Raw genomic sequence first — 23,934 nt, forward strand, 5'->3', positions numbered from 1 at the left:
ATGCCCCACACTGCCTCTGACTCCCAAGCTCCAGTGCCTGTGCAGATGGCCCAGAATGGGCAGACTTCACGCCAGACCGTAGGCAAAGATGTCTCCCCAAGCATCATCAGGGTGTTGGTGAAGACGCCTAATGCCCAGGAGGAATTCGTGGTGTCCGATGATACTACCGTGAGTCAATTCAAAGAGGCCATCTCGGCCCAGTTCAAGTGCAATGTTGACCAGCTAGTGCTGGTCTTTGTGGGCCGCATCCTGAAAGATCAGGACACTCTGTACCAGAGGGGTATCTTGGATGGCTACACAGTCCATCTGGTCATCAAGTCCAAGAATGGTCCCCCATCCCAGTCCTTTGGGCCCCATGGGTCACCTGCCCTGGAGTCTTGCCCTCGAGAGGCAATAGGAAAGGTAGTGGGCAGTGGCGGGCGACAGCCCAGCTGCCCTAGCCGAAACACACTGCCCTCTGTACCATTCATTGGGCCTGAGAAGCCCAAAGCCCCATGTCAGGTTCCACAGCCACACCCTATGCACACTCCAGAGAGGATGGCTCAAATGCTTGAGAGTCCAGTCATCCAACAGCTCCTCTCCAACACTGAGTTGATGAGGCAGTTGATCATGGACCACCCTGAAGTGCAGCAGCTGATGAAACAGAATCCCGAGGTAGGCCACATACTTGACAACTCAGAGATTCTGCGGCATACCCTTGACCTGGCCCGGAATCCAGCCAGGATGCAGGAGATGATACAGAGACCAGACATGCCAAGGACCCCAGAAGGGTTCTGGGGCAATGAGACAAACCCTGGAGGGGACAATGCCCTGGGGCGGAACTATGCAGACCTCCCTGATTCATTGTTTAGTGGTATCCAGGATCCTCTGCGGGAGAATCTTTTCTCTGAGCTCATGAGTGGGGGGGCTTCATCTCTTGGAGGCACCTCCAAAAGTAAGTGCCCGGAGAAGCAGGATTCAACACCCATGCTCCATGTTATGTACAACCCCTCTCAGGGCCTTCCCCCCATCGACCCTGTTCCTGCTCCTGCTCCTGCTGCTGCTGCTGCCACAGCCAGTGCCCCAGCTGCCAAGTCCAAGGGTCTAGGCCGGGCACATTCCTGTGACATCCAAGGCATCCCTACTCTGACCACCTCAGAGCCTCCTGAGCAGAGCAAGACAGACAAGGCTTTCCAGAATATGGCAGATGATCCCCAGCAACAAGAAGAGATGAACTCTGGGACTCGATTTACAGGAAATATGCTGCAGCTGCTGGTACAGAACCCACATCTGGCAGCACAGATGATGCTGTTCATGGGATCACCTCAGCTCTATGAACAGATGCGACAACAGCTGCCCACCATTCTGCAGCAGATGCAGCTGTCAGACCTGTTGCTGGCCCTGGCGAACCCCAAAGCATCTCAGGCACTGCTGCAGATTGAGCAAGGCCTGCAGATGCTGTCCACAGAAGCTCCAGCCTTGCTACCGTGGCTCACCCCATACCTGTGGGGCTTGGGGCGCAATGCCTTCCCTGAGACAGGGGCAGCAGGGGCTCAGGGCAAGGAGACTTCTAGCCTCCCGGGCAGAGGCAAGACTGATACACGCTACCAGCCCCTTGCCATCCTGCAGCGTCTTCAGGCTCTTGCTGGAGGCTACTCCCAGCAGATGCAACCTCCGGAAGTCCGCTTCCGCCCACAGATGGAGCGTCTGAGAGCCATGGGCTTCAGGAACCACAATGCCAACCTTCAGGCTCTGATTGCCACTGAAGGGGACACCAGCGCTGCTGTCCGTAGGCTCAAGCGGTCCCAGGCATCTTAGTTGTCTTGTTCCCCTTCTCATGTCTCCCTGCCCCTTCCCCTGGGTTTGCCTATCCTGGGACATGACAAAACAGCTAGATCCTTTCCCTATGGAACAACTGACCATTGGCCACAGTGGAAATAAAGTGTGATGGCTACATGTGACTTATCGGCTCTGGGAGCTTTTGTTTCCCTGTTTGGTCCAGAGTTTTCCCCATGGACCGACTGTGGCAGTGGCCCTAGAACAAGTGTTTGTTCATAAGATCATAGATATAAAGATGGAAGGGAATTGAGAAATTATCTAGTCCAATCCTTTCATTTATAGGAAACCAAGAATCTGATATTAAATGACTTAGCCAAAGTCATACAGCCAGGACTAAAACCTGGTTCCTCTGACCGCAAGTTAGGTACGATTTCTACATCCCTTCTTGCTTAGAGGAGAGTGAATTTTAAATCAATGCCCTGAACTAACATTCCTCTCTTCCCCCTCCCCTTGCAAGCTCTATCACGCCCACACAAGTATGTGTTTTATGCATTCATGAGCATATGTACAATGATGCTCACATTCATGTACGAACTTCCACATACATGTCCATATGCATGTCCATCATGGGCCGACTAAACGCAAGGACATGGTTAACATGTGTGCATACTTACACATGTGCATAGGCAGTTAATTACATCCCCACTATATGGCATCTGCGCTACCCATTTGGAGAGCCATTGTGGCAGAGCAGTCAGCTGGCCTTAAAGCTGGGGAACACCTCCTCTCACTGAGGTCAAGTCCCAACCTCTAACATACTAGCTGTGTGCCAAGTCATTTAAATTCTCATCACTCTGGGTAGCTCTCTTAAGACTGGCTGCCTTGGGGGAGGGAATTCCCTACATCAGTGAAATCATAGGTTCAAACCTTACCCTTCCTTTGCTTTAGTTCAATTCAGCAGAAATCCGCTCATATCTTTTGAATGGTTTCTGTGTGTCAAGTTCTTCTCTATGCTTTGTCTTCAAGAAGACCAAAGAAGTCTAGACTGTCTTTAGAGGGAAAAATCATGACTGAATAAGGCAGACAAGATAGAGCTGGCAGTTTTCTTTAAGAAAATCTGTACACTGAGAACAGTCATTCACAGTATTTCCTAGGGCAGTGAGCAATTAGAAAGAGGCCTAGTGCTCACAAGAGCTCATGGAAAGGCTAGACTAGAAAACCCTGCCAAATTTGAGATCCCATGATTCTTGTGCTTTAGGAGTATAAAGAAAAGACAGATCACAGTAAAGGCAAATACCTTCCTCGAAGATGTGGGGGATGGTGCTGGGCCTGGAATTGAGGGGCCAAAATAGCTTAGGTACTGCTGTTTGAGTGGGATGGTGAAGCCCTCTTATGGAATCTAGATCTCAGCCTTTCTGTGAGTTGAGTGGAATGAATGGGGGTGGGGACTTTTCAGCATGGCTCAGGGCTTCTGATTGTTAGCTAGGCCTAAGTTTTGAATAACCTGGCCCTTAGGAATCCGAAACTCAGAGCAGCCTGAACCCCGCCAGCACCTTGCCAAATCAGGAAAAAAGCGTTTTTTAAGAGTTTGGCATTGGCTAAATTGTACCTGGGGTAGTAGATTTCCACGTTTAGATTGTAAGCCTGAACTCCACCAATGAAAGTAAAAAGGTCAGTGGTGGGGTGGGGGTTGTTTACGTTAGAGTATAAAGCTAATTTCTGCCCTCTGGGCCCTGCTTCTCCCTACAGATTGTCTGTCGGTTGGGAGATTGCCCTTTCCTAATAAAGAAGTTTTCTGTCTCTAAATTTGAGAGACCTCTGACTTTTTTAATTAATTGCTGGTGGGTGGTCTCACCCCACACATGTTCAAGCAAATTTCAGTCATGACTCTGATCCTGTGTTATAATGACATGGGACACTGCTCTTCAAGAGCCAGAGATCTGAAGAACCTAGAATTTTTCATCCCGCAGAGTCTGGTTCATTTGAGCCCATGGATCCCCTGCCTATGTGGAAATGATATGTCAATGAGTGAAGAAAGAGCCTTTTAAAAAAAGAGTTTAAATTTCTCCTTGACCTTTAATACGTCTGACTTGTAAATCAGGCTCTTAAATTGCCTAAAGAGAAGCCTACCTGAAAGACAAAGGCTAAACTGTGTTCCATTAACCCTTCACTTATTTGCCTTTTGCAGAAGTTTTCTCTAGGTCCTATTGATCATCTGCTCTGGCTTTCTACCTCAGGAGACTTCCTGCCCATCCTCGTCCTCATTATGGATGAAGTAGAGGGTATAACTCTCCCAGCTCCCTATACTCTCACCCTATAGTTTCCCTGAGGCTGCTCCACAATTAATGCAGGGTGTCCCAAAGAATCTCCTCAACCCAGAGTGAGGGGGGAAGGGAATGGCAGAATATTTCCAATTTTCTTTCAGGGGATAACTAATGAGCTTTATTATTCACACTACCCAATTGATGTACCCAGTCTAGATACTTCTTGTTAGCCTGATGCATCCCAACTTTTTGTATCCTCCCTCCCTAAGCTACCGGGTATTTATTTTGTATTTATGAATTTATTAAGTAGCTACTATGTGTCAGGCACTGTGCTAAGGACTGGGGATACAAAGAAAGGCAAGAGACATTACCTGTTCTCAAGGAGCTCACAGTCTAATGATAACGTCATCTCTCCCTCTCTTATGCCTCCCCATAATGTAAGCTTGTTGGGAGCAGGGGCCAAGTTTCACTTTTGTCCTTGCATCTCCCCTGCCTGGCACACAGTAGGTGCTTAATGAACGCTTGTTTTCAGTTTACATTCTCCTTCATGATGCTTTATTAACTCAGGATGTTCCTGTCTGTCTGTCCCATCCCCATAATTGATTTTTTAAATGGCCAAGGAACGGAAGAAGACAGGAATAATATTAATAACTGATATTTCTACAGAATATTAGTGGTTTAAAGTGCTTTATAGCCATTGTTTCATTTAATACTCATGGGGACCTTGTGAGTTCAGTACAAATGAGATGAAGCGACTTCTGCCCATGGTCACAAAGCTCTGAAATGTCAGGAGTAAGAGTGGGACCAGGTTTCTCCTGAGCTCAGGTCTAGTATTCTTGTAGTCCTCTGCTTTGGCTGAAGGGAACCAGGGCAGAGCTCTCTGCTCTTCTTTCCCCCACTTCCAATGGTAGCACACAATTATCTTAAAGAATTGCAAAGAAATGTAAAACAATAATTTAACGTAACATTCTTTGAACATGGGAATTCAGATCGGCTTATAATTGGTTTTGCCACTAACTTACTATGTGGCTGAGCAATTTACTATCCCTCTATGGATTTTATTTCCTCCTCTTAACTGTACAAAAAAGATGAACTGGACTTAAAAGTTCCAATATCCCCTCGAATCTGATATTCTCTCATTTTAGGAATAAGGACAAAAGTGAGGAGATCTGAGGAGTTTGGAGAAATGATGGAGATAAATGGACTGAGAGATTCTAGTTGCAAAGTCAGGAGTATCGCTGTGGGAGAGCCCTACTCACACCTTCTCAGGTAAGTTTCTGTGATTCTTCTTATTCCTGTATCCTATCCAGCATAAGAGACAGCCTGGAGGGGAAGTACAACTGTCCTACAGCATCCTCAGTTTCTCCAAGTGATACTTGCATGGTTTGGTTTCCAATCATCCGAGGTTCCTTCTAATTCTGCGATTTATGAATGAATAAATGTATACCTACTGAGGCTATATAACACCATGGAAAGGGCATTCCGACTAGTCAGGAGACCTGGGTTCTAATCCTGACTCTTTAGATCTTGAGTTGTATCATCAGACAAATCACTTTGCCTCTCAAGGACTCATTTGCCTGATCTATGAAATGGATTAGATGATTAGGAGGAAGTAAAATAAAAAAGGATTCTGGATTTGGACTTGGAGGATCCCAGTTCTCTAGTTACCTGTGCTTCCATACAGGCATATTGACCTAGAAAACCACAAATTAACACTATCCATGTTGTATTGCATTTTTATTTATTTTGTTAGACATTTCCCAATTACATTATCTGTTTCTGGTTGCACTTGAGAGTTTTAAGGGCCAAATTCATCCTTTGTTGAATTGTATTGTCTTTGGAGATAGATCTCCCATCAGTGGAGGTCTTTAAGGAAAGTCTGGATGACTATTTATTGGGGATATTGTAAAGGTCACTTCTTAGATATGAGTCTATGGAAGGAGTTTCCCAACAGGAGTTCCTTATACTAATAAAAGCACATATCTGGATGTGAAGCATTTGGAACATGGAGTGGAGAGATAACCAGCCTAGAAGTCAAGAACCAAGTTCAAGCCCTCCCTGGACACATACTGACTGTGTGACCCTAGGAAAGTCATTTAGCTTCTCAGTGTTCTAAGTAACTCTAAAGAAATTTCAAAGTAGATGATGCTTTGCACTAGTAGGGAAGATTTCCTTCTTAACTTATACCTATGATTAGAACTCTATTGAAAAATGGAAGGGGAGCTGATTAGACCAGATGAAAGTACTAAAGTACTATCTAGATCCAAGAGCCTATGAATGTATGATTTGTAAGCTGTCAAATTTCCTTACCCCATGTTATTCAGTGTCATTTCTAAGTCATAGATGTGAGGGGGGTAGCACTTGAGACCTCTATCCCCAAAGAACCATCAATAAACTGCCTATAAACTCATTTGAGACCTGAGGTAAAAGATGAAAGAAACAAGAAAGAACCATCCAATGTGGAGGTGGGGTAGGGGAGGGGAATATAAGAATGGATAGGGAAGAGTGAGGAGGGCAGGGGGGGATGGAGGGAGAAAGAGGCAATAATGGAGGAAGGGAGATGTATGGGACTACGATATATGTAAGAGGGAAGACTTCCAAATGGTAGGGGAGAATATTTTTACTTGGCTGTGGAGTAATTCACAAATATAAGAATTGGGAAGAAAGAGAAAGTCAGAGAGGGTACAAACGGAAAGCTGTAGAAGGTTGGATGATAGAAAAGAGCTCAAGAAAAGGGGTGGTCTAGTTGAAAGACTAATGCATCTGCAGTGAGAGGGACCGATATCCAGTGATAAAGAAGGGAAAGCCTAAGAAGAGCAGACTTAGGGATATACTTATCCTTTCATCTTCTACCTCAGGCCTCAAATGAATGCATAAGCAGTTTATCGATGGTTCTTTGGGGAAGGGTTATCATGTGAGAGAGGAATGTCTTGTTCTTGCTTGGCCCAGAGATCAGAACTAATAATAATAACTAGCATTTATAGTGATACAAAGTTGGTGTAGTGTTTTACAAATATTATCTTATTTGTTCCTCACAACAACCCCGGGAGGAATGTATTCTGTTGTAACCCCTGTCCCAAAGCCCATTGGTCTGGGACTTTCTCTTTTGTGTAGAGATGAAGGCCCTGCCCTTATAGGAGGAGCAGAGCAGAATCAGTGAGAGGCAGGAGGGCTCCACCCTTAGCAAGCCTCCTTCGAGACTCTCCAAGTGATAGTTTCCCTTGAGTTCCTCTTTGGGACAATTCAGGGCCTTTGGGATTGGTGAAGTTTCAAGTCTTCTTCGAGCATTGATACACTTCAAGCAAATCTGGCTTCCAGCTTTGAGAGAGAAGATGCACGAGGCCAACCCCACTTCAAGTTGCTGGCAGAAGGCTCTGTGAAGACATGAGAGGAGCTGACAGACTCCATCATGTCCCTGTCCTTAGCTTGCTACCCTAGAGACTGTAGGGAGTTTGTCCTTCAGATCAAGTACTATCTCTCTCTCTCTCGGTTGAGCTGAGTTATTTCACTCCCAAAGGGAGAGCTCCTTCATTCTGTATTGTTTGGTATTCTCCTGTATATACCTTCTCGGGTTTCTGTTCCGCTATGATTTGGGTAAGTGAGTTTCCTTGTTATTTTTTATGTATGTTCATTGTGGAATTATTATTAGGTGGGAAAGACTCAAGACTCTTCCAAACTCTTCCAGACTCTTCAAGACACTTCCTCCAAAAAAAACAACAAAGTATCAGAAGTTAGATGGAATTTGACCATATGCCCTAGACTAATAATAATATTTATGCAGATATATATGTATATGTATGTATGTATGTATGTGTATATGCATGTATAATTTCTAGCCTGGTACCTTCTCTCTTTGAGGAGAGCAAAGTGATGACCTCTGGCCCCAACTTTCTGCTTCCCTTTCTGACAGGAATGAAAGTTTCACTTGGAGAAGTGTAAGAGAAGAAGAGGCTAGAGATGTATATTCTGCCTCACTTTATACTGCACAATGACAGCCCACACCATATATGGGCCTCTCTCTATATAGACCTCATTATCTACTCTATTCTATTGAAATTTTTACCGACAATTGTTCAGATGCTACTTGTAGTTGGGACCAAATGTTAGATGCTGCTATACACTTGTTTGCAAATTTTCTTTCCATGGGGCCATTTAAATAAGTGACAAGGTCTTCTTAACCCTTCTGCAAGAGGTTCAGGTTTGATTCTGTTTCTCATCATATCACTGAAAGAATGTTTGGACACCCCACCCGGATCAGTTGATACCAAAAGCTTCATCCCATGAGCCACCTGACCAAATTCTACTGCTACAACTAGTAGCAGCAAGTTCATCCCCCATACATTCCCATTTTATAGGAGACATACAGGGTCTCAATACTGGATTTTTAAGTGAAATTCAACCATCTCTTGGCATCTTTTTTTGGAACAATAATAATGTGTAACACCTCACATTTACATAGTTCTTTCAGGTTTTCAAAGTGTTTTTCTATCAGCAGTTCTGTAAGTATTGAATATTGAGCACTATTTAATAATGTAATTTACCTTTCTCTCTTGTCCCTTTGGGCAGGGATGTTTTCTGGTTATTCTTTGTATCCTCACTGCTTGGCACAAAAGTACACTCAGTTAGATTTTGAAGATGTTAATGACAATTAGGGGGAGCAAATTTTTGAAGAAATTATGGTGATGATAATTCAAATTTTCTGTTAGTCTATCAATATAGGATATTCCTTTCACCTGAATTGATTTCAAACCTCCACATAGCAGTGGACGGTTTTCTTGAGTTCTATAACAAAAAAAAATCAAAAATTAAAAATTCATCATTTTGTGTCCAGGATGTTGATGATGATCTTATCCGAACCTCATTACCTAGTCTGGTTCTTGATAAATAGATATAGTCCACTCCTGGGGCCCTCCTTGAATTGGTAGTACCTGCTAAAGCTTATGTTTTACCTGTATAGTTTCAAAAAGCCAGAATTACCTAGATACTGTTCAATTGCATAACCTCTGATATCTTTTCCACGGTACCAATCTGGTTTCCCTTTATTGGAAATTTTCAAGTAGAGGACAGAAGACAACTTGTCAACACGATGTAAAGTGCTTTCTAGTTTAGCTAGCAGTTGGACTGGACAACCTTTGAGGTCATCTCCAATTATTATGTTCTGCAAGGGAAGATGAGGACTGAGAAAAGGTTTTTGAATTTGACAATAAGTAAACCATGGATGTCTTTAGCTAGAGAGTGGTGCTGAAATGGAAGTATTGAGGTATTGAGTGAAAAAGACTTCGATAGCATAGGGTAAGTAAGAGATGAGATGTTAACTGCATTGGGCAGATTAGACAAGGATTTTTTTAAAATTAATGACCAGGTCAAAAGACCTGGATTTGAATTCCATCTTTTTTCACTTACTAACCCTGTGACTTTAAACAAATCATTTAATCTTCCTGGGCTTCAGTTTCCTCATCTATAATAATGATGATGGCTAGTATTTATACAGACAGTACTTTTGAGGTTTGCAAAGCAGAGCATTTGGCATAAGCTGTCTCATTTAGTCCTCACAACCACCTTGTGAGATAGGTGGAAGACAAGGCAAGAAGTATTTATTAAGCACTTATCCCAGACATTGTGCTAAGCCCTAGGTATATGAATACAAGCAAAAAGAAAGATAGTCCTGCCCACAAGGGGCTTATACTCTAATGGGGGAAAGCACACAAATAAAGATGAAAGGTAAAGGTGTAAAGGCAAATACTAATGTGTGGGCATGATGTTAAAATCCTGAAAGTTAGAAGTATAGCAAGGAGGGGAAGAAAGGTTGGTCAGCCTAGGGTAGGCCCTAGACTGTTCCCAAAAATGGAGTCCCCCCAGAAGGAACTCACCACTGGAGGAAATGCTGAAGCTGGAATTGAATTCAAGTTTTCTTGACTCTTAAGTCCAACACAATCCACAGTACCACCCAGCAGCATAGAAAATTGGGGAATTGGATTAAATCATCTCCAAATTATTTTTCAGCTCTAAATCCATTGGATATGCTTATGTCATGAGTTTTCTTATCCAATTTTTAAGTGCTCTAATGTTTAGGAAGTTCTTCCTTAAACATGAATATTTGTAACCCCTCCCTGACACTAGGGTATATTTGTGTACTTGCATTTGCAAATTATCCAATGCCCCAAATCTTCTAGGACATTTGACCCTAGGAAAGGATTTCCTTCCAGAAGAGAAGCCAAGTGGCTAATATGGAGAGTAAGAAGAAAGGCTGCAGGCAGACTCCTTCTGAACAGGCAGGGAAAGGGGACCAAGCAAGGCCTCTCTGTCATGGAAAAACAGGGACGACTCTCTGGTGATCAGACCAGGAACAGAAGCAAAATGTTGACACCAGATGAATTCTAAACCTTGGAATGAATGAATGACCTGATCTTGGTGATCCTTGGGTCATCTTGATCTTTAGGTTCTGAAAGTGACTCTAGCCTATCCTCCTTCGAATGCTATTATCACCATCCCTGAGGCTCCTCTTCTCTCTTTTCTGTCTCCCCCTAAAGCCACTGGTAGAGAAGTTCTCAGCCCAGGTTCCTAGAGAATCTCACTTATCAGCAGGTGCGCATGAGTGGGGGTCAAATAAAGTGAGTAGCCAAACTGAAAGGAAAAGAAATTTAGTAGTGAACAAAGGAAGACTGCTTTCTGGGAGCAGCTTCAGCTACCTAAGGTACATATTTTGCTTATATAGCTTTCTCAGGCCTGCTTAGAGTACACAGCCAATAAACAGAAGTATGTAATCATTTTTGTTTTTGTTAAGTCATTTTAGTTGTGTCCAATTCTTTGTGACTCCATTTAGGGTTTTATTGGCAAAGACCCTGGAGTGGTTTGCCATTTCCTTCTACAGCTCATTTTACAGATGAGAAACTGAGACAAATAGGGCTAAGTGATTTGCCCAGGATCACACAGTTATTTAGTGTCTGGGGCCAGATTTAAACTCAAGAAGATGAGTTTTCCTGTTTTTAAGCCAAGTGCTCTAACCACTGTACCACCTGTAGCCTTTAAATGTATTAATAGCATATAGTGCATCCCTATGAAACAAAATTGGTCCAGCAACTCTCTAGCAGCCTTAAAATATCTGGGGCTTAACTTACCAAAGTGTAGAAAAGACTTGTATAGATTTAACAGCAAAGTTCTCATTAAAGAAGTCAAGAACAACTTTAAAAAGCAAAAGCAATGCTCATGGCTAGGCTGTGCCAATAGAACAACATTATCAAAGTTAATTTATACTTTAAATGCTATACCAGTCAAGTTAGGAAGGGAGAGACATTGTAGAACGTGATAAAATATTAACAAAATTCATTTGGAAAAACAAATTATCCAGCATCTGAAGGAAAATTATGAAAAGTCATAGTAATGGAAGGGGGAATAGCATTTCTAGACTTCATACTATAAAGAAGCAATCATCAAAACCATTTACTACTGGGTAAAACAAATAGATCAATGAAAAGTCCCTAGTGGCCAGCTAAGCGCAACATTTGTGGGGTCCTGTGTAGTAATGTTTTGTGTATTCCACCTGAGAAGGATGGAGGCTCTTGAGTCAAAAGTAAAAGTCTCTACCTGTTCAGATGGGTGCCTTCCAAGCTGATCTTACCAACTAGTCTCAGAGAAATCACTGAGATTCTTTAGATCCCAGATCTGTGTCCAGGCATCCAGATTTCCCATGGTCCCAAATAAAAATGTCTTTAATCTTAGTATAATCCATATCTATAATATTACCAAGGCTTGCTAGGTTTCTCCACTTTTCCTGCCCACTACTCCTTTCTTTTTTTTAATAAATGTATTTTTTATTTTTAGTTTATAACACTCGCTTCCACAAGTTTTTCGGTTCCAAATTTTCTCTCCCTCCCTTTCCCCCTTTCCCCCCCTCCAAGATGGCATGTAATCCAATGTAGGTTCTACATACACCTTTGCACTGAACTTATTTACATAATAGTCCAGTTGTAAAGAAGAATTATAACCAATGGAATGAATCATGCGAAAGAAGAAACCACTACTCCTTTCTTGACACTCCATCTCTTAGGAATCTACAAACAACAACCCAGCTTCCATTTGGGCTATATATCTAAGACTTCAAAGTGCCATAGGTCAATAGAGTACTGATAGTTCTCCTGTTCCCTTGGATTGGGCTTCTTGAATTCAAAAGAAGATGCCTAAAAACAACTAATTCACTAGCATGCATCTACGATCTACAACCCCTCCCAGTCACAAAAACGAACAAGTCTATGCCAAAAAAATTAAAGTTTCTAGGCATATTTAGCCTGCAGAAACCAGCCTGGACAAGCCAGAGAACTGGGGACATGAAGCTTCTACTCCTTTTCTAGGAATCGGGGAGGCAGAAGAGTGGTGGGGAGACCAGACTAGCTAATTAACATCACTTTTTCTGGTTTCTCCTATCACCTTTATCAGTCAATAAATATTTGGTGCCAGGCATTAGGCTAAGCGCTGGAGATACATAAAGAACAATTCCAATTGTGTCACACACGCACGCACACACACACACACCCTCATTCAATAAACTGTGCTGCTGTTCAGTCTTTTCATTCATATCTGTGAACAAGGGCTCTGTAATGACTATATGTTAGGACTTTCCTTCTCCACAGAGGAACAGGACAATGGAGTCACACAACAACCATCCAATTACAAGGATTTCTGAGGCTCAGAGCTAAGTGACATACCAGTGATCCTTTGTGAGTGGACTCTCACTGAGTTTGCAGACACCTGTAGCTGCCAGAAATCACAGAACCTGCCTTGATTGGCTCAAGGGCAACCTTGAGCAGAAGCTGCAGACTTGAGACCTTGCTCAGGACTTTCTAAACATCCTGCTCATCTACTCCCTACTGGACCTTTGCCATGGACTCTGCGTTGTGCTTGTCTCAATGTAGCAAGAAGTCAGTGCCCTTCTTCCTGGAACTCTCCTTCCATAACAGTCTCCTCTCCCTCCCTGGATCAACTCATGTCCCACCTCCCTTTGTCTGAAAATATAAACCCTTCCCTGCTTTCCTAAATTGAACTGTTTCTTCATTAGGCTGTCTGCTCCACATGATCATGTAGTGTTTGTACCTGCTAATAAAGATTCCTCTTGACTTTTACAGGTACTGTCTCCCTCCAGTTTTCTTCCCTTTGGAAAAGAGGGATCCAGGTCCTCAGTTTACATGTCCAACTCTTTGTGACCCTATTTGAGTTTTTCTTGGCACAGATGCTGGAGCGGTTTGTCATTTCCTTCTCCAGCTCACTTTACAGATGAGTAAACTGAGGCAGAGTAAGTGACTTACCCAGGGTCACACAGCTAGTAAGTGCTGAGGCCACATTTGAACTCAGGTCTTCCTGACTCCGGAGCCAGAAATCTATCTACTGTGCCACCTAGCTGCCCCAATAAACTCTAGTGGCTCCCTATTTATTTCAGGATCAAATACAAAATGCTCTATTTGGTATTCAAAGCCCTTCATAACCTAGCCCCATCCTATCTACATTTCAAGTGTTCTTATAGTTTATTCCCTAAAACATACTCCTCTTTCCTGTGACAGCTGCCTCCTGGCTCTTCCACAAACATTCCATCTCTCTACCCCAAGCATTTTCTTGAACACTTGAACTTGAACACTTCAATATTAATAAAAATAATTTTGTATTTATAAAGTTCTTTTAAGATTTGCAATGCTTCCCCCCACCCAATATACTGACTAGTGTGAGTGAACTACTTTTTTTTTCCTCTTTATTTTTTTCCAATTCATTATAAGGTATGGTTCTCTGAGTTGGAGAAGGGAACAGATATACTGTAAAATGAAGGTTGATATAAAAATAAAAGATACAGATAAAATAAAATCTTAGGTGGATCCTCACTGCCTATCTAGCAAAATCTATATTTATTAGCCTGAGATTAAAGGTCTTCCACCATCAGGCCTAAACCTAAACTTTCCATTATTTTCTCATATTACTCTAATCCCCTAAGCTAAACTAGACTATTCTCTGTTTATAAACATACCCTGTGCCTCCCCAACACCCTCCCCCTTTGATTGAATATTTTCTTGGCTCAGCCTGTCCTCCCTTGATTTTTTTCTCTATTGAATTCCTAACAACCCTTTAAGGCCCAATTCAAATGTTACTTCCCTTGGAAAACCTTCCTTGATTCCCTCGATCAGTAACCACCTTCCTCCTACCATTTTGTCTGGCAACTCCATAATGTACTTATCATATATTATTGTGTCTACTGATCTGTGAGTGTGTCCTACACACTTACTAGACTCAATGTTCCATGAATCCAAGGTTTGTGCTTATTCTAACTTTGCTTTCCTTCCACCCCCATGGGTAAGACTCTATAAGTATTGGCTACTAGACAGGCATTTGTTGAATTAAGTTGAAGAGGCTTGAATACTGGACTAAATGATTAGGATTTTATCATTTTTGGCAGTGGGAAATTATTTAAGGGTTTCAGTGGAGACAAGAAGTCCTGTGTTCTTGGGAGCATAGATTTTAAAGCAGGAAGGGACTTCAGAGGACAAGTCTAGCCCCCTCAGTTTATAGATGAGTACTTTGAGGCCCAGATAAATGACTTGCCCAAGGTCACACAGTAATTCTCTGAGTGAAGATTCAAACCTGGGTCTTCCAGTGCCAGATCCACTATACCACACTGGCTCAATGTGATATGTATCGAGTGTCGGAAAGATTAAATTACTATATTGTATAGGCTAGACTGGAAGGGAGAAAGCCTGGAGAAAGAAAGGTCAAGACCCTTTCTTTCTTTTGCTCAACATTTATCTTCCTATTCAGTACCTTCCCATTCCTCTTTCCATTTTCAAATGCAGTCCACATTTATTGTCCCAGAAACACAGAAGTTCAAGAAATATACAATGATAGATTCCAAAAATCTCAGAGTGAAACAGTACCTCAATTGTTTTCTACCCAAACCCATAACTGAGCAGAAAACCACTTGACATATCAGTACTAATTGTGAAGAATTTTTTTTTCCTTTGACAAATATTTAGTAAAGGAGTATGGTAAAAAGCAGAAGCGCACCAACCTCCTTTCCTCTCCCCACTGCAAGGTAGTCTAACCCATGTCCTTTCTTTCATGGGGTCTTATTTCTTCACAAGCACCCCCCACACCAAGTGATACCAACCTTAACCCTAAGCAACTAGCCAGGGGTGGGGAACCTGCAGCCTCGAGGCCACATGTGGCCCTCTAGGTTTTCAAGTGCGGCCTTATGACTGAATCAAACTTCATACTAACGTTTGGATTCAGTCAAAGTGGCCTGGAGGCCACAAGTTCCCCACCCCTGAATTAGGCTATTGGTGAAGTACAAGTACAAGCTGGGAGTCAGATGCTCTCTTTTCTAGCTCTGGCTCTGGTTCTTGAGGTCTACCCTTTTCCCTGGGGCCTTGGACATCTGGGAGCCTCAGAGGATGGATGTGTGTGGGGAGGAGGAGACATTTTAGGGTCTGTTTTGGGGGAGAAAAACCCTGGAGACAGAAGGGTTAAGGGGAATTCTAGAGCTCCAAGACTACCCCAAGAAGTCATATGGCTGTGATGTCAGCACTGAGGTCACAGACAACAGGCTAGGGTAGGAGGATGAGTTCCAAGCCAGAAGGCGTCCATCCGGGGCTGGGGGAGGATGAGGGACGCACCGAGGCTTGCCTGAAAGGAGGGACTGGGCCTCGGCTGACTGGTATGTGCACCTGGGCTGGGGGCTCTGTCTCTTTGTGAGCAGGGCTCAAGGCCTTTCTTATCCTCACTCCTTTTTCCACCTTGGGCCAATCCCACCCTGTATCCCTCTAACTGTCCCATAACCACTTAGATCCCCTTTGACTTTTCTAAGATCCCTTCTCCCTTGTGGGCCCTTCAAGACCCTGTAAAGAATCAACCCCAGGCAGGAAGGAAGCCTATTAGAGAGTAAGGGAGAGCTCCCAAAGGGAAGGTATTCTGCCATTTAGTTGTGTGTGCTGGACCCCCTTCCCTCTCAGGGCAGTTCCTTACAGATTTCCCCCTCCCCTGGCCCAGACCCTAAGACCTCATCTCCCCACCCTCAGCTGCGTCCCCACCAACCCAGCCCCTCTGCCCACCATGGCCAAGAGCGGAGAGGTGCCACCCCGGGCCAGCTCTGCCTCCACCTCGGATCCCCACATCATCAAGGTGACGGTGAAGACACCCAAGGACAAGGAGGAGTTTGCAGTACAGGACACTTGCACCATCCAACAGCTGAAGAAGGAGATCTCTCAGCATTTCAAGGCCCACCCTGACCAGCTGGTCCTTATCTTTGCTGGAAAGATCCTCAAGGACCCAGATACCCTGGTCCAGTGTGGCATTCGTGATGGGCTCACCGTCCACTTAGTCATCAAGATGCAGAAGCGGGGTGGGGGGCCAGAGTCCCTGGCCCCCAGCCAACCAGCCCCACCCCCTCCACCCACTCCACCACCCCCACCAGTCCCAGTCCACCCTGGTGGGGCACACCCCTTCAGCCTGGGTGTCCTCACGGGGCTCAACGGATTGGGTCTCGTGTCTGGCAGCTTTCCTGACCTGCAGAGCCAGCTCTTGTGGCAGCACATATCTGTGCCTGAGCTGGTGGCCCAGATTATTGATGACCCCTTCATTCAGGGCCTCCTCTCCAATACAGGCCTGGTCCATCAGCTGGTCCTTGACAATCCCTACATGCAGCAATTGATCCAGCATAATCCAGAGATCGGTCACATCCTCAACAACCCAGAGATCATGCGACAGACCCTAGAATTCCTCCGTAACCCAGCCATGATGCAGGAAATGATGCGGAGCCAGGACAGGGCACTCAGTAACCTAGAGAGCATCCCTGGTGGTTACAATGCCTTACGGACCATGTACACTGATGTCATGGACCCTATGCTAAATGCAGTGCAGGAACAATTCGGTGGGAACCCCTTTGCAGCTGCTGCTGCCACCTCCAGTACCACCAGTACAGGATGTAGTCAGCCCTCTCGGACTGAGAACTGCGACCCCCTCCCCAATCCCTGGGCCAGCCAGTATGGGATCACAGCTGGAGGACGGGAGCGGCAGCATGGGGGCCGGGATTCTAGGCATGTCCCACTCAGATCAAATTCCCAAGGGTCTCCTGGCTTCTCAAGCATAGGGTTAGCAGGCTACCTGCAGCAGGTCCCTGATCCCCCACAGGGCCTGGGTGCTTACTTGCAGAGGCCACGGTCTCCTCTGGGTTTTGGTCAAGAGCCTGGTCCGACTCTGTCAGGGGACCATGTGCCCCCCACGGGACCCCCAGCCCGGCAGTCTGGGACCAGACAGTCCTTACCCAAAGAGCCTCTCACAGTCAAAGCCAAGACTACCTGCCCTGCATTTCTGAGACCCCCTACATCTAGCAGCTCTACTAGGAACAAGGAAGAAAATGGCAGTGTAGGCCCCAAGGGCCACAGCACCAACATACCCAATCTGGTGTCAGGTCTGACAGCCACCAGTGGGGATGGCTTTATGACCTCATCCCCAGCCCCACTTGCTGAAGCCCCCCAGGCACCAGAGCCTGCATGGCTGGCCACGCCAACCTATGTGAGGCCTCAACTACCAGTCACACTGGACACCTCCCCTCGGGGCGCCCTGCGATTTCAGGAGGAGATGCGAAGGCAGCTGCCACTGCTCATCCACCTCCAAGCAGCTATGGCAAACCCTCGTGCCTTACAGGCCCTGTTGCAAATTGAGAATGGGCTACAAACCCTGGCCACCGAGGCTCCCCGGCTCCTGCTCTGGTTCACACCTTCCCTGGGGGTCCTTGGGATCCCGTCAGTCATTGCTGGGGCTGAGACGGGCACCTTCCACCTAAGCAATCCAACATCATTGGCAAACCCGGAGGAGCCCCCAGAAACAGCTGCCCGAACTGTGTCCCCTGGTCGAGTCTTGGCTGAGGTAGAACCTCAGTCCACCCCTTTCCTCCAGATGTTGCAGGTCCTGACCAACACCACCCCCCAGCTACAGTCATCACCATTGCAGCAGCCTGAGGCCCAGTTCCAGACCCAGCTGGAACAGCTGCAAGCCATGGGTTTCCTCAACCCAGAGGCCAACCTCCAGGCCCTCATTGATACAGAGGGTGATGTGGACAGGGCTATAGAGAAGCTGAGAGAGTCAAAGACATCCTAACAGGAATGACCTCCCTTACCCTTGCCCTTGCCCCAGAACTGCCCCACTCCCTGCTGCACCCCCCTTGGAATGCAGCCACACTATGAACTAAATTTACCGAGATGCCCTTTACGTGGAAAAAGTGTTGTTCCAGATGACTGAGGAAGAGAGAGGGAGAAGAAGAGAGGGTGGGTCAGTGTACAACTAGATGACCCCCAGATCTCGGGGGTCTGCTTTGCTCAGTGCCCCCTTTGCCCTGTGCCTGCCTCGAGGATGCAATTACATCCAACTTCCAGTGTCAATCAATGTGTCTGTCTGCATATTTGGTAGGACTGGGGAGGTGGGCAGAGGGGACTGAGTGTGGGGAAGGGGAGTCTTCAGAAAGGAGGATGGAGAGAATTTAGGAAGGAATTGGAGAGAGGAGGAGGAGGCTCGGTGGAACTTTAAAGAGAACGTAGGAGTCATACAGCAGGAGTGCATTTAAGAGAAACAGAAACATAGTGGTTCCAGTGAGTGCTATGGCACTGTAATTAGAGGAAATGGGTCTAAGTCCTGATTCTAACACTTATTAGGTGTGTGACCTAAAGCAAGTCAATTCCCCTTTCTGAGCCTCAGATTCTACACCTGAAAAGTAAGACATGATAGATGTCCAAGTTCCTATATCCCTCAAATCCTCAGGAAGGAGAAGCTAAGGAGGGGGGGTAGGGAGAGGAATTGATGGGATCGAAGGAGGTAGCCCTGTCCTGTGTACCCTAAGTTTTTTTTTTTCTTTTTTCTTCTTCAGCCTAACATCTCTACTTCAGCCAATTAGGAAGGCTAATTTCTCTCCAGGTCACCCATTTTCTTAAGGTGCTGTTTTGTCAGTGAATAGGGATAGGGATGAGATTTGTGATTCACTGGCACAGTGAACTCCTGGATCTGCACAGTCCCTGTTTCAGAGTTGTGACCATCTATGCAGCTATGAGTCTTAGAGATGCCTTTAGTTGCCTACTGTGACTTGTCCTGGGTCATAGCCAGTGTGAGTCAGAGGCAGGATATAGGGCCAGAACTTTCTGGCTCCAAGGCCAGCTCTTGATCTACAACCACACTACAGGACACACTGTCAATGACCTTCCTAAAAGGTGATGCACTCCAGGTGAGTTCTGATGAGTGCAAAGTAGGCTAAGACTACTATCTCCCGTGTTCTGGGCTGGGGATGAGGAGTGGGAGGTGAACAAGCACCTATTGTAATGTTCGAGGTCTTTTGCTAAGTGCTTTAAACTCTCATCTCATTTGATATTTGTTCAAATTCTAGGAACTATATTTCTATTTCTGAATACCCAGATTAAAATCCTGTGACTGCTACTTACTATTGGTTTTGTTTCCATCAAAATCACACAGGATTAAATTAGACTTTCTGGTTATCACATCACACAATTGACTTGTTTTTGCACACCATAAAGTCTCCTGGCCACTTCTGTGCAAACATCTAGTTTTTCACATCTAACCATGTCTCTCTAATTCTGTACTTCTACAGTTAATTATTGAATCTAAGTGGAGGGATTTTGCACACCTCCTTATTTCATTTCGAATAGAATCTTTATATTCTCTCTTTTCCTACTATATCATGTCCTTGGTTCTAGTATTTTCAAGTCTTTTTTGATCCTGGCTCTGTCATTGACATGTTAGCTATTTCTCCCTATCATGTGCAATTTTGACAAGTGAAACATCTGATTGATAAAAAATGTTGAACAGCCCAATGCCAATGTGTGTGGTGATTTTCACTGTACTGGCACACAGACGATGCTTAATAAACGCTGTTGACTGACCTTACTTTTCCAAGATAGTATCAACTCCAAGTTATTATCAAATATTCTTTGGGTCTAGTAATTTATCTGGTTTCAAATTAAATAATGCTACTCTCATAAAGCCCATATCTCTCTATCATGTTTGCATAGATATAAGACTTTTGTCAAACATTTTGCTGAAATCTAGATACCTATGCCTCCCACATTCCTTGACCTATCAACGAGGAAAGAAAATAAGGTTACTCTGGCAGGACACATTGTTAAGGAAGTCATGCAAGCTCTTCTTTTTGTTTAAATTATTTATTCAGTATTTTATTTTTCCCCAATTACAAGTAAAAACAATTTTTAACATTTATTTTTTTTAATTTTGAGTTCCAAATTTCTCCCTCCCTCCCCATCCCCTCATCAAGAAAACAATTTAACATAGGTTAGACATATGTAGTCATTTTGTAAAAGAAAATGGAGACAAAAAAACAAGAAAAATAAAAGTAAAAAAAATATGCTTCAATCTGTACTCAAACTCCATCAGTTCTTTCTCTGGAGATAGCATTTTTCATATGTCCTTCAGAGTTGCTGAGAATAGCTAAGTCTTTCACAGTTGATCATCTTAAAATATTGCTGTTACTGTGTACAATGTTATCCTGATTCTGCTCAATTCACTCAGAATCAGTTCATGAAAGTCTTTCCAGGTTTTTTCTGAAATCTGCCTGCTTATCATTTCTTACAGCACAAATACCATTCCATTACATTTATATACCACAATTTGTTCAGCCATCCCCCAAATGAGGGTTAGCCCCTCAATTTCCAATTTTTTTCCACCAGAAAAGAGTTGTTATAGATATTTTTGTACACATAGGTCCTTTTCCTTTTTTTATCTCTTTTGGGTTATAGATCCAAAATAGTGTTATTACTGGATCAAAGGGTATCATGAAAATTCCTAGTGACAACCACTTGTCTTTATCTATATGCTCACAAACCATTTCTTTGTTAATGTGTTCTTTAATCGTTGTCAAGCAAAATGATCAACAGCTGGGCTTTGAAGCTAGGAAGACCAGTTCAAGTCCCACCTCAGAAATATTGGCTAGGGGACGCTGGAAAAAAACATTTATTCTCTCAGTGCTTTAGGCAACTCTCTAAGAAGCAGAGAAAGCACTGATTTATCTTGGTAGAGAGAGTGTTCACTAGACCAATGAAATCACAACTTCAGTCTCTATCCCGTAACTTTTTAACAAGAAACACAATCAAGCTCATGATACATTTTGAAGTCTGAACTCTTGCCTGGTTTCCTTCATTACAAAGCTCAAATACTACCTTCTGCTATAACACCCCAGATCTCACCACTACCACCTTTACTCTAAGATTCCCTTCCATTTTCTCTGTATATATCATGTATGTATAATATATATACATATATATATATATATGTTGTACCTCTCATTAGGCTGAGGAGGTACACAGTCTTTTTGCCTTTTTTATTTTCGTTTTTTTTTTTTGTATCACCAGCACTTAGTGCGGTGCCAGGCATATAGCAAACTCTTGTTGATTGACAGTGGACCATCAATTCAATCTGTACTTGGAGGATAAACATTCACTCAGCCTTGGCGGGATTAACTCACATGGAGAACAATGTTTTCTCTTATCATTGGTTCACTTATCTAGGTTATGAACTCCCAATTATTCATTACTGTAATATTCTTCCTAATCCAAAAATCATTCCTTTGGTCAGAAAAAACAAGTTAATGAGTTATTATCATCTATTTATATATACTCTAACAAACCTATTCAGTTCAAGTCAACCGCTCCCTTGATATTTTGTCCTTAAAATGTTGTCATTTAAAATGCCCTTTTATTGCCTGAGATTCCAACAACAGCTTAGACTTATTTTAATCTTTACACTCACTGAAGCTATTTTTTTACAGTATCTACCATGTTTTATATTCAACCCACCATTCTATGTCTTTGCTTCCCTCTTTTAAAAAATGATACAAATCTTTTAAATATCAAAGTTGATGAGATACTAGCATTTTCGAGAATGCCCCCTTTTCCTCTCATTGGAATTATTTTCCTCCTGTCTTCAGATTGCATTCTTGAGAGCTTCCCCTCCGCCTCTGATGGACTAGTATTTCCTGTTGAATTAGAAGTCATATAATCTTACCTATACTTTCTCTGTGCCCTTTGAAATCTGCTTTCCCCACATCAATGGTGCCCCTCAGACTGGGACCAGTTTTCCTCTCATCATAAAGTCAAAGATGGAGTGGTCACTCCCTTCTAGTATTCCTCCACATTTCCAATAATCCCTTCTCCAGTATCCAGTAAAAGTTGCTATGCAAAATTCAGGTCTGGGATGCCATTCTTTCTCCATCTTTAAAAAAAACATAATCATCATCATTTTATTAATCAAAAAATTCTGCTTTGGGCAGAGAAAGAGAGAGAGCTAGTGGAAGGCTGGAAAACTGAAGATCTTCATCCTCTCCCCATTTCCCCCACTATATCACATCTTTTTTGTTGTTGTTTTTCCCTGATATTCTAATTTATTCCTTCTGTAAGGGTGCATTTTGTAGTACATGTCCACCCAGTGGTGAGCTGGTAAAGATTTAACAACCCAAAGTACTTATAACACTTACATTGAATTCATTCTTAACATTTTCTCCATGACTTTCTTAAATCTAGATAATTAACCAAACATTAAACCAAGCATTGACTTTTGTTAGCTAAATTTTCAAGGTATAAAGTTATTCTTACTGAAAATTTAATAAAAGCCAGTTCAAGATGCTTACAGCACATCCCTGCCCCTACTATGTTATTCGTTTCCTCCCTCATTAGCTCACATCTCTCATTCTCTCCATCATGATTTTTCCTCTGACTTCTGGAATATCTTACCTGAGTATATTCTTTGTTATACACAGTGCTATCCCCTTCCTTATGCCTTTTCCTTATTTTGATCTTTTTAAATAAATATTTCAAAGAGCAACATCTCTTTCATTAATATTATTCCACCAAACCTAAGTGACACCTATTGTGTCCAGTTTGCCTCTTGCACAAGATAAGTCCCAGTTTATATAGACATCTAAGGCTATGAGTTTTATTGCTAGCCCTTCTGTCAATATTGTATCCTAGGAATAAGTGGTCCTCTCCTCTAATCTTCCTTCTATTTTGAAAGTTAACCAGAACATCAACTGTAACTGACTGTATGCAACATGTTTTCCACATGGCACATACATATGGCTCTACATCATCGCTTCTCCTTCACCAGAAGCTGCTTTCTTTTCAGAGGGACTAGCTCCTTGCTATGTGAGGAAAGAAGTCTCAGACCTATCACTCACTTAGCTTAAATGTTCAGTGGTTCCTTCTTCTCCATATTATATTCTTCTACCCCGCTCCATCCTTCTGAAATACTTCAGGATTCCTCTTTTTCCCCTTTCAACAACAATCTCATTTTCCATAAATTATGTTATAACCTCTATGCAGGTCACTCCCCTATAGGTGTTAAGTACACCACAGAAACATCACAGTGAAATGAATGATGAAATAGAAGAATTTTGATATGCTAGAAAACAGTGCTCAGTGATACATTTACATTCAATTTATGTGATTAAACATCTGTTCATATAGTACCTTTTTATTATTATTTTTACTTTTAGCATATAGTACCTTTCTACAGGATTACTGGCTAATTTGGGGGGCAGAGTTTATACTGTTAGAGGTATTACTAACATGATAACTATTTCACTTATATGCAAACAATATACCTATAATCTCATTGATAATAAAACAGATATGAAAATTGACCAAGCAGCTTCTCCAAGAATATGGTTTATGAAATCATGTGTAGTATGAAGAAAACTGCCAGTGACATCAATATGGATTCTCAACCTGCTTTTTACCACAGCAAATTTAATCAATAAAAACCAACATGGTCAGTCAGTTAATTCTTAATATGAACAACTAGGGGAGAAAAAGAATGTGTACATGAATAAACAGGGGAACTAGATGCTTTTATCAGGGAATGTCGGGTGGTG

At 43.2% G+C, this 23,934-nt stretch overlaps 2 protein-coding genes across 2 annotated transcripts; both read left to right on the forward strand.

The window, feature by feature from the left end:
- Positions 1-1,797, forward strand: LOC118838612 (ubiquilin-1-like). Its single transcript, XM_036745954.1, has 2 exons — positions 1-778; positions 1,187-1,797. Exons 1-2 carry the CDS (start codon positions 1-3, stop codon positions 1,795-1,797), a joined length of 1,389 nt encoding a protein of 462 aa, XP_036601849.1.
- Positions 1,798-16,070: 14,273 nt separating this feature from the next.
- UBQLN3 (ubiquilin 3) lies at positions 16,071-18,149 on the forward strand. The gene has a single exon (XM_036745955.1). It carries the CDS (start codon positions 16,104-16,106, stop codon positions 18,147-18,149), a length of 2,046 nt encoding a protein of 681 aa, XP_036601850.1. The 5' UTR covers positions 16,071-16,103.
- Positions 18,150-23,934: the final 5,785 nt, after the last annotated feature.

Source organism: Trichosurus vulpecula, chromosome 2 (assembly GCF_011100635.1).
Source record: "Trichosurus vulpecula isolate mTriVul1 chromosome 2, mTriVul1.pri, whole genome shotgun sequence".
NCBI classification, from domain to species: domain Eukaryota; kingdom Metazoa; phylum Chordata; class Mammalia; order Diprotodontia; family Phalangeridae; genus Trichosurus; species Trichosurus vulpecula.

Excerpts from the sequence above, each read along its gene's own strand:
- LOC118838612 (XM_036745954.1), top strand. The coding sequence starts at position 1 with ATGCCCCACACTGCCTCTGACTCCCAAGCTCCAGTGCCTGTGCAGATG. Across the intron at positions 779-1,186 it reads GACCCCAGAAGGGTTCTGGG|ATGATCCCCAGCAACAAGAA; the intron begins GCAATGAGACAA and ends AGAATATGGCAG.
- UBQLN3 (XM_036745955.1), top strand. The coding sequence starts at position 16,104 with ATGGCCAAGAGCGGAGAGGTGCCACCCCGGGCCAGCTCTGCCTCCACC.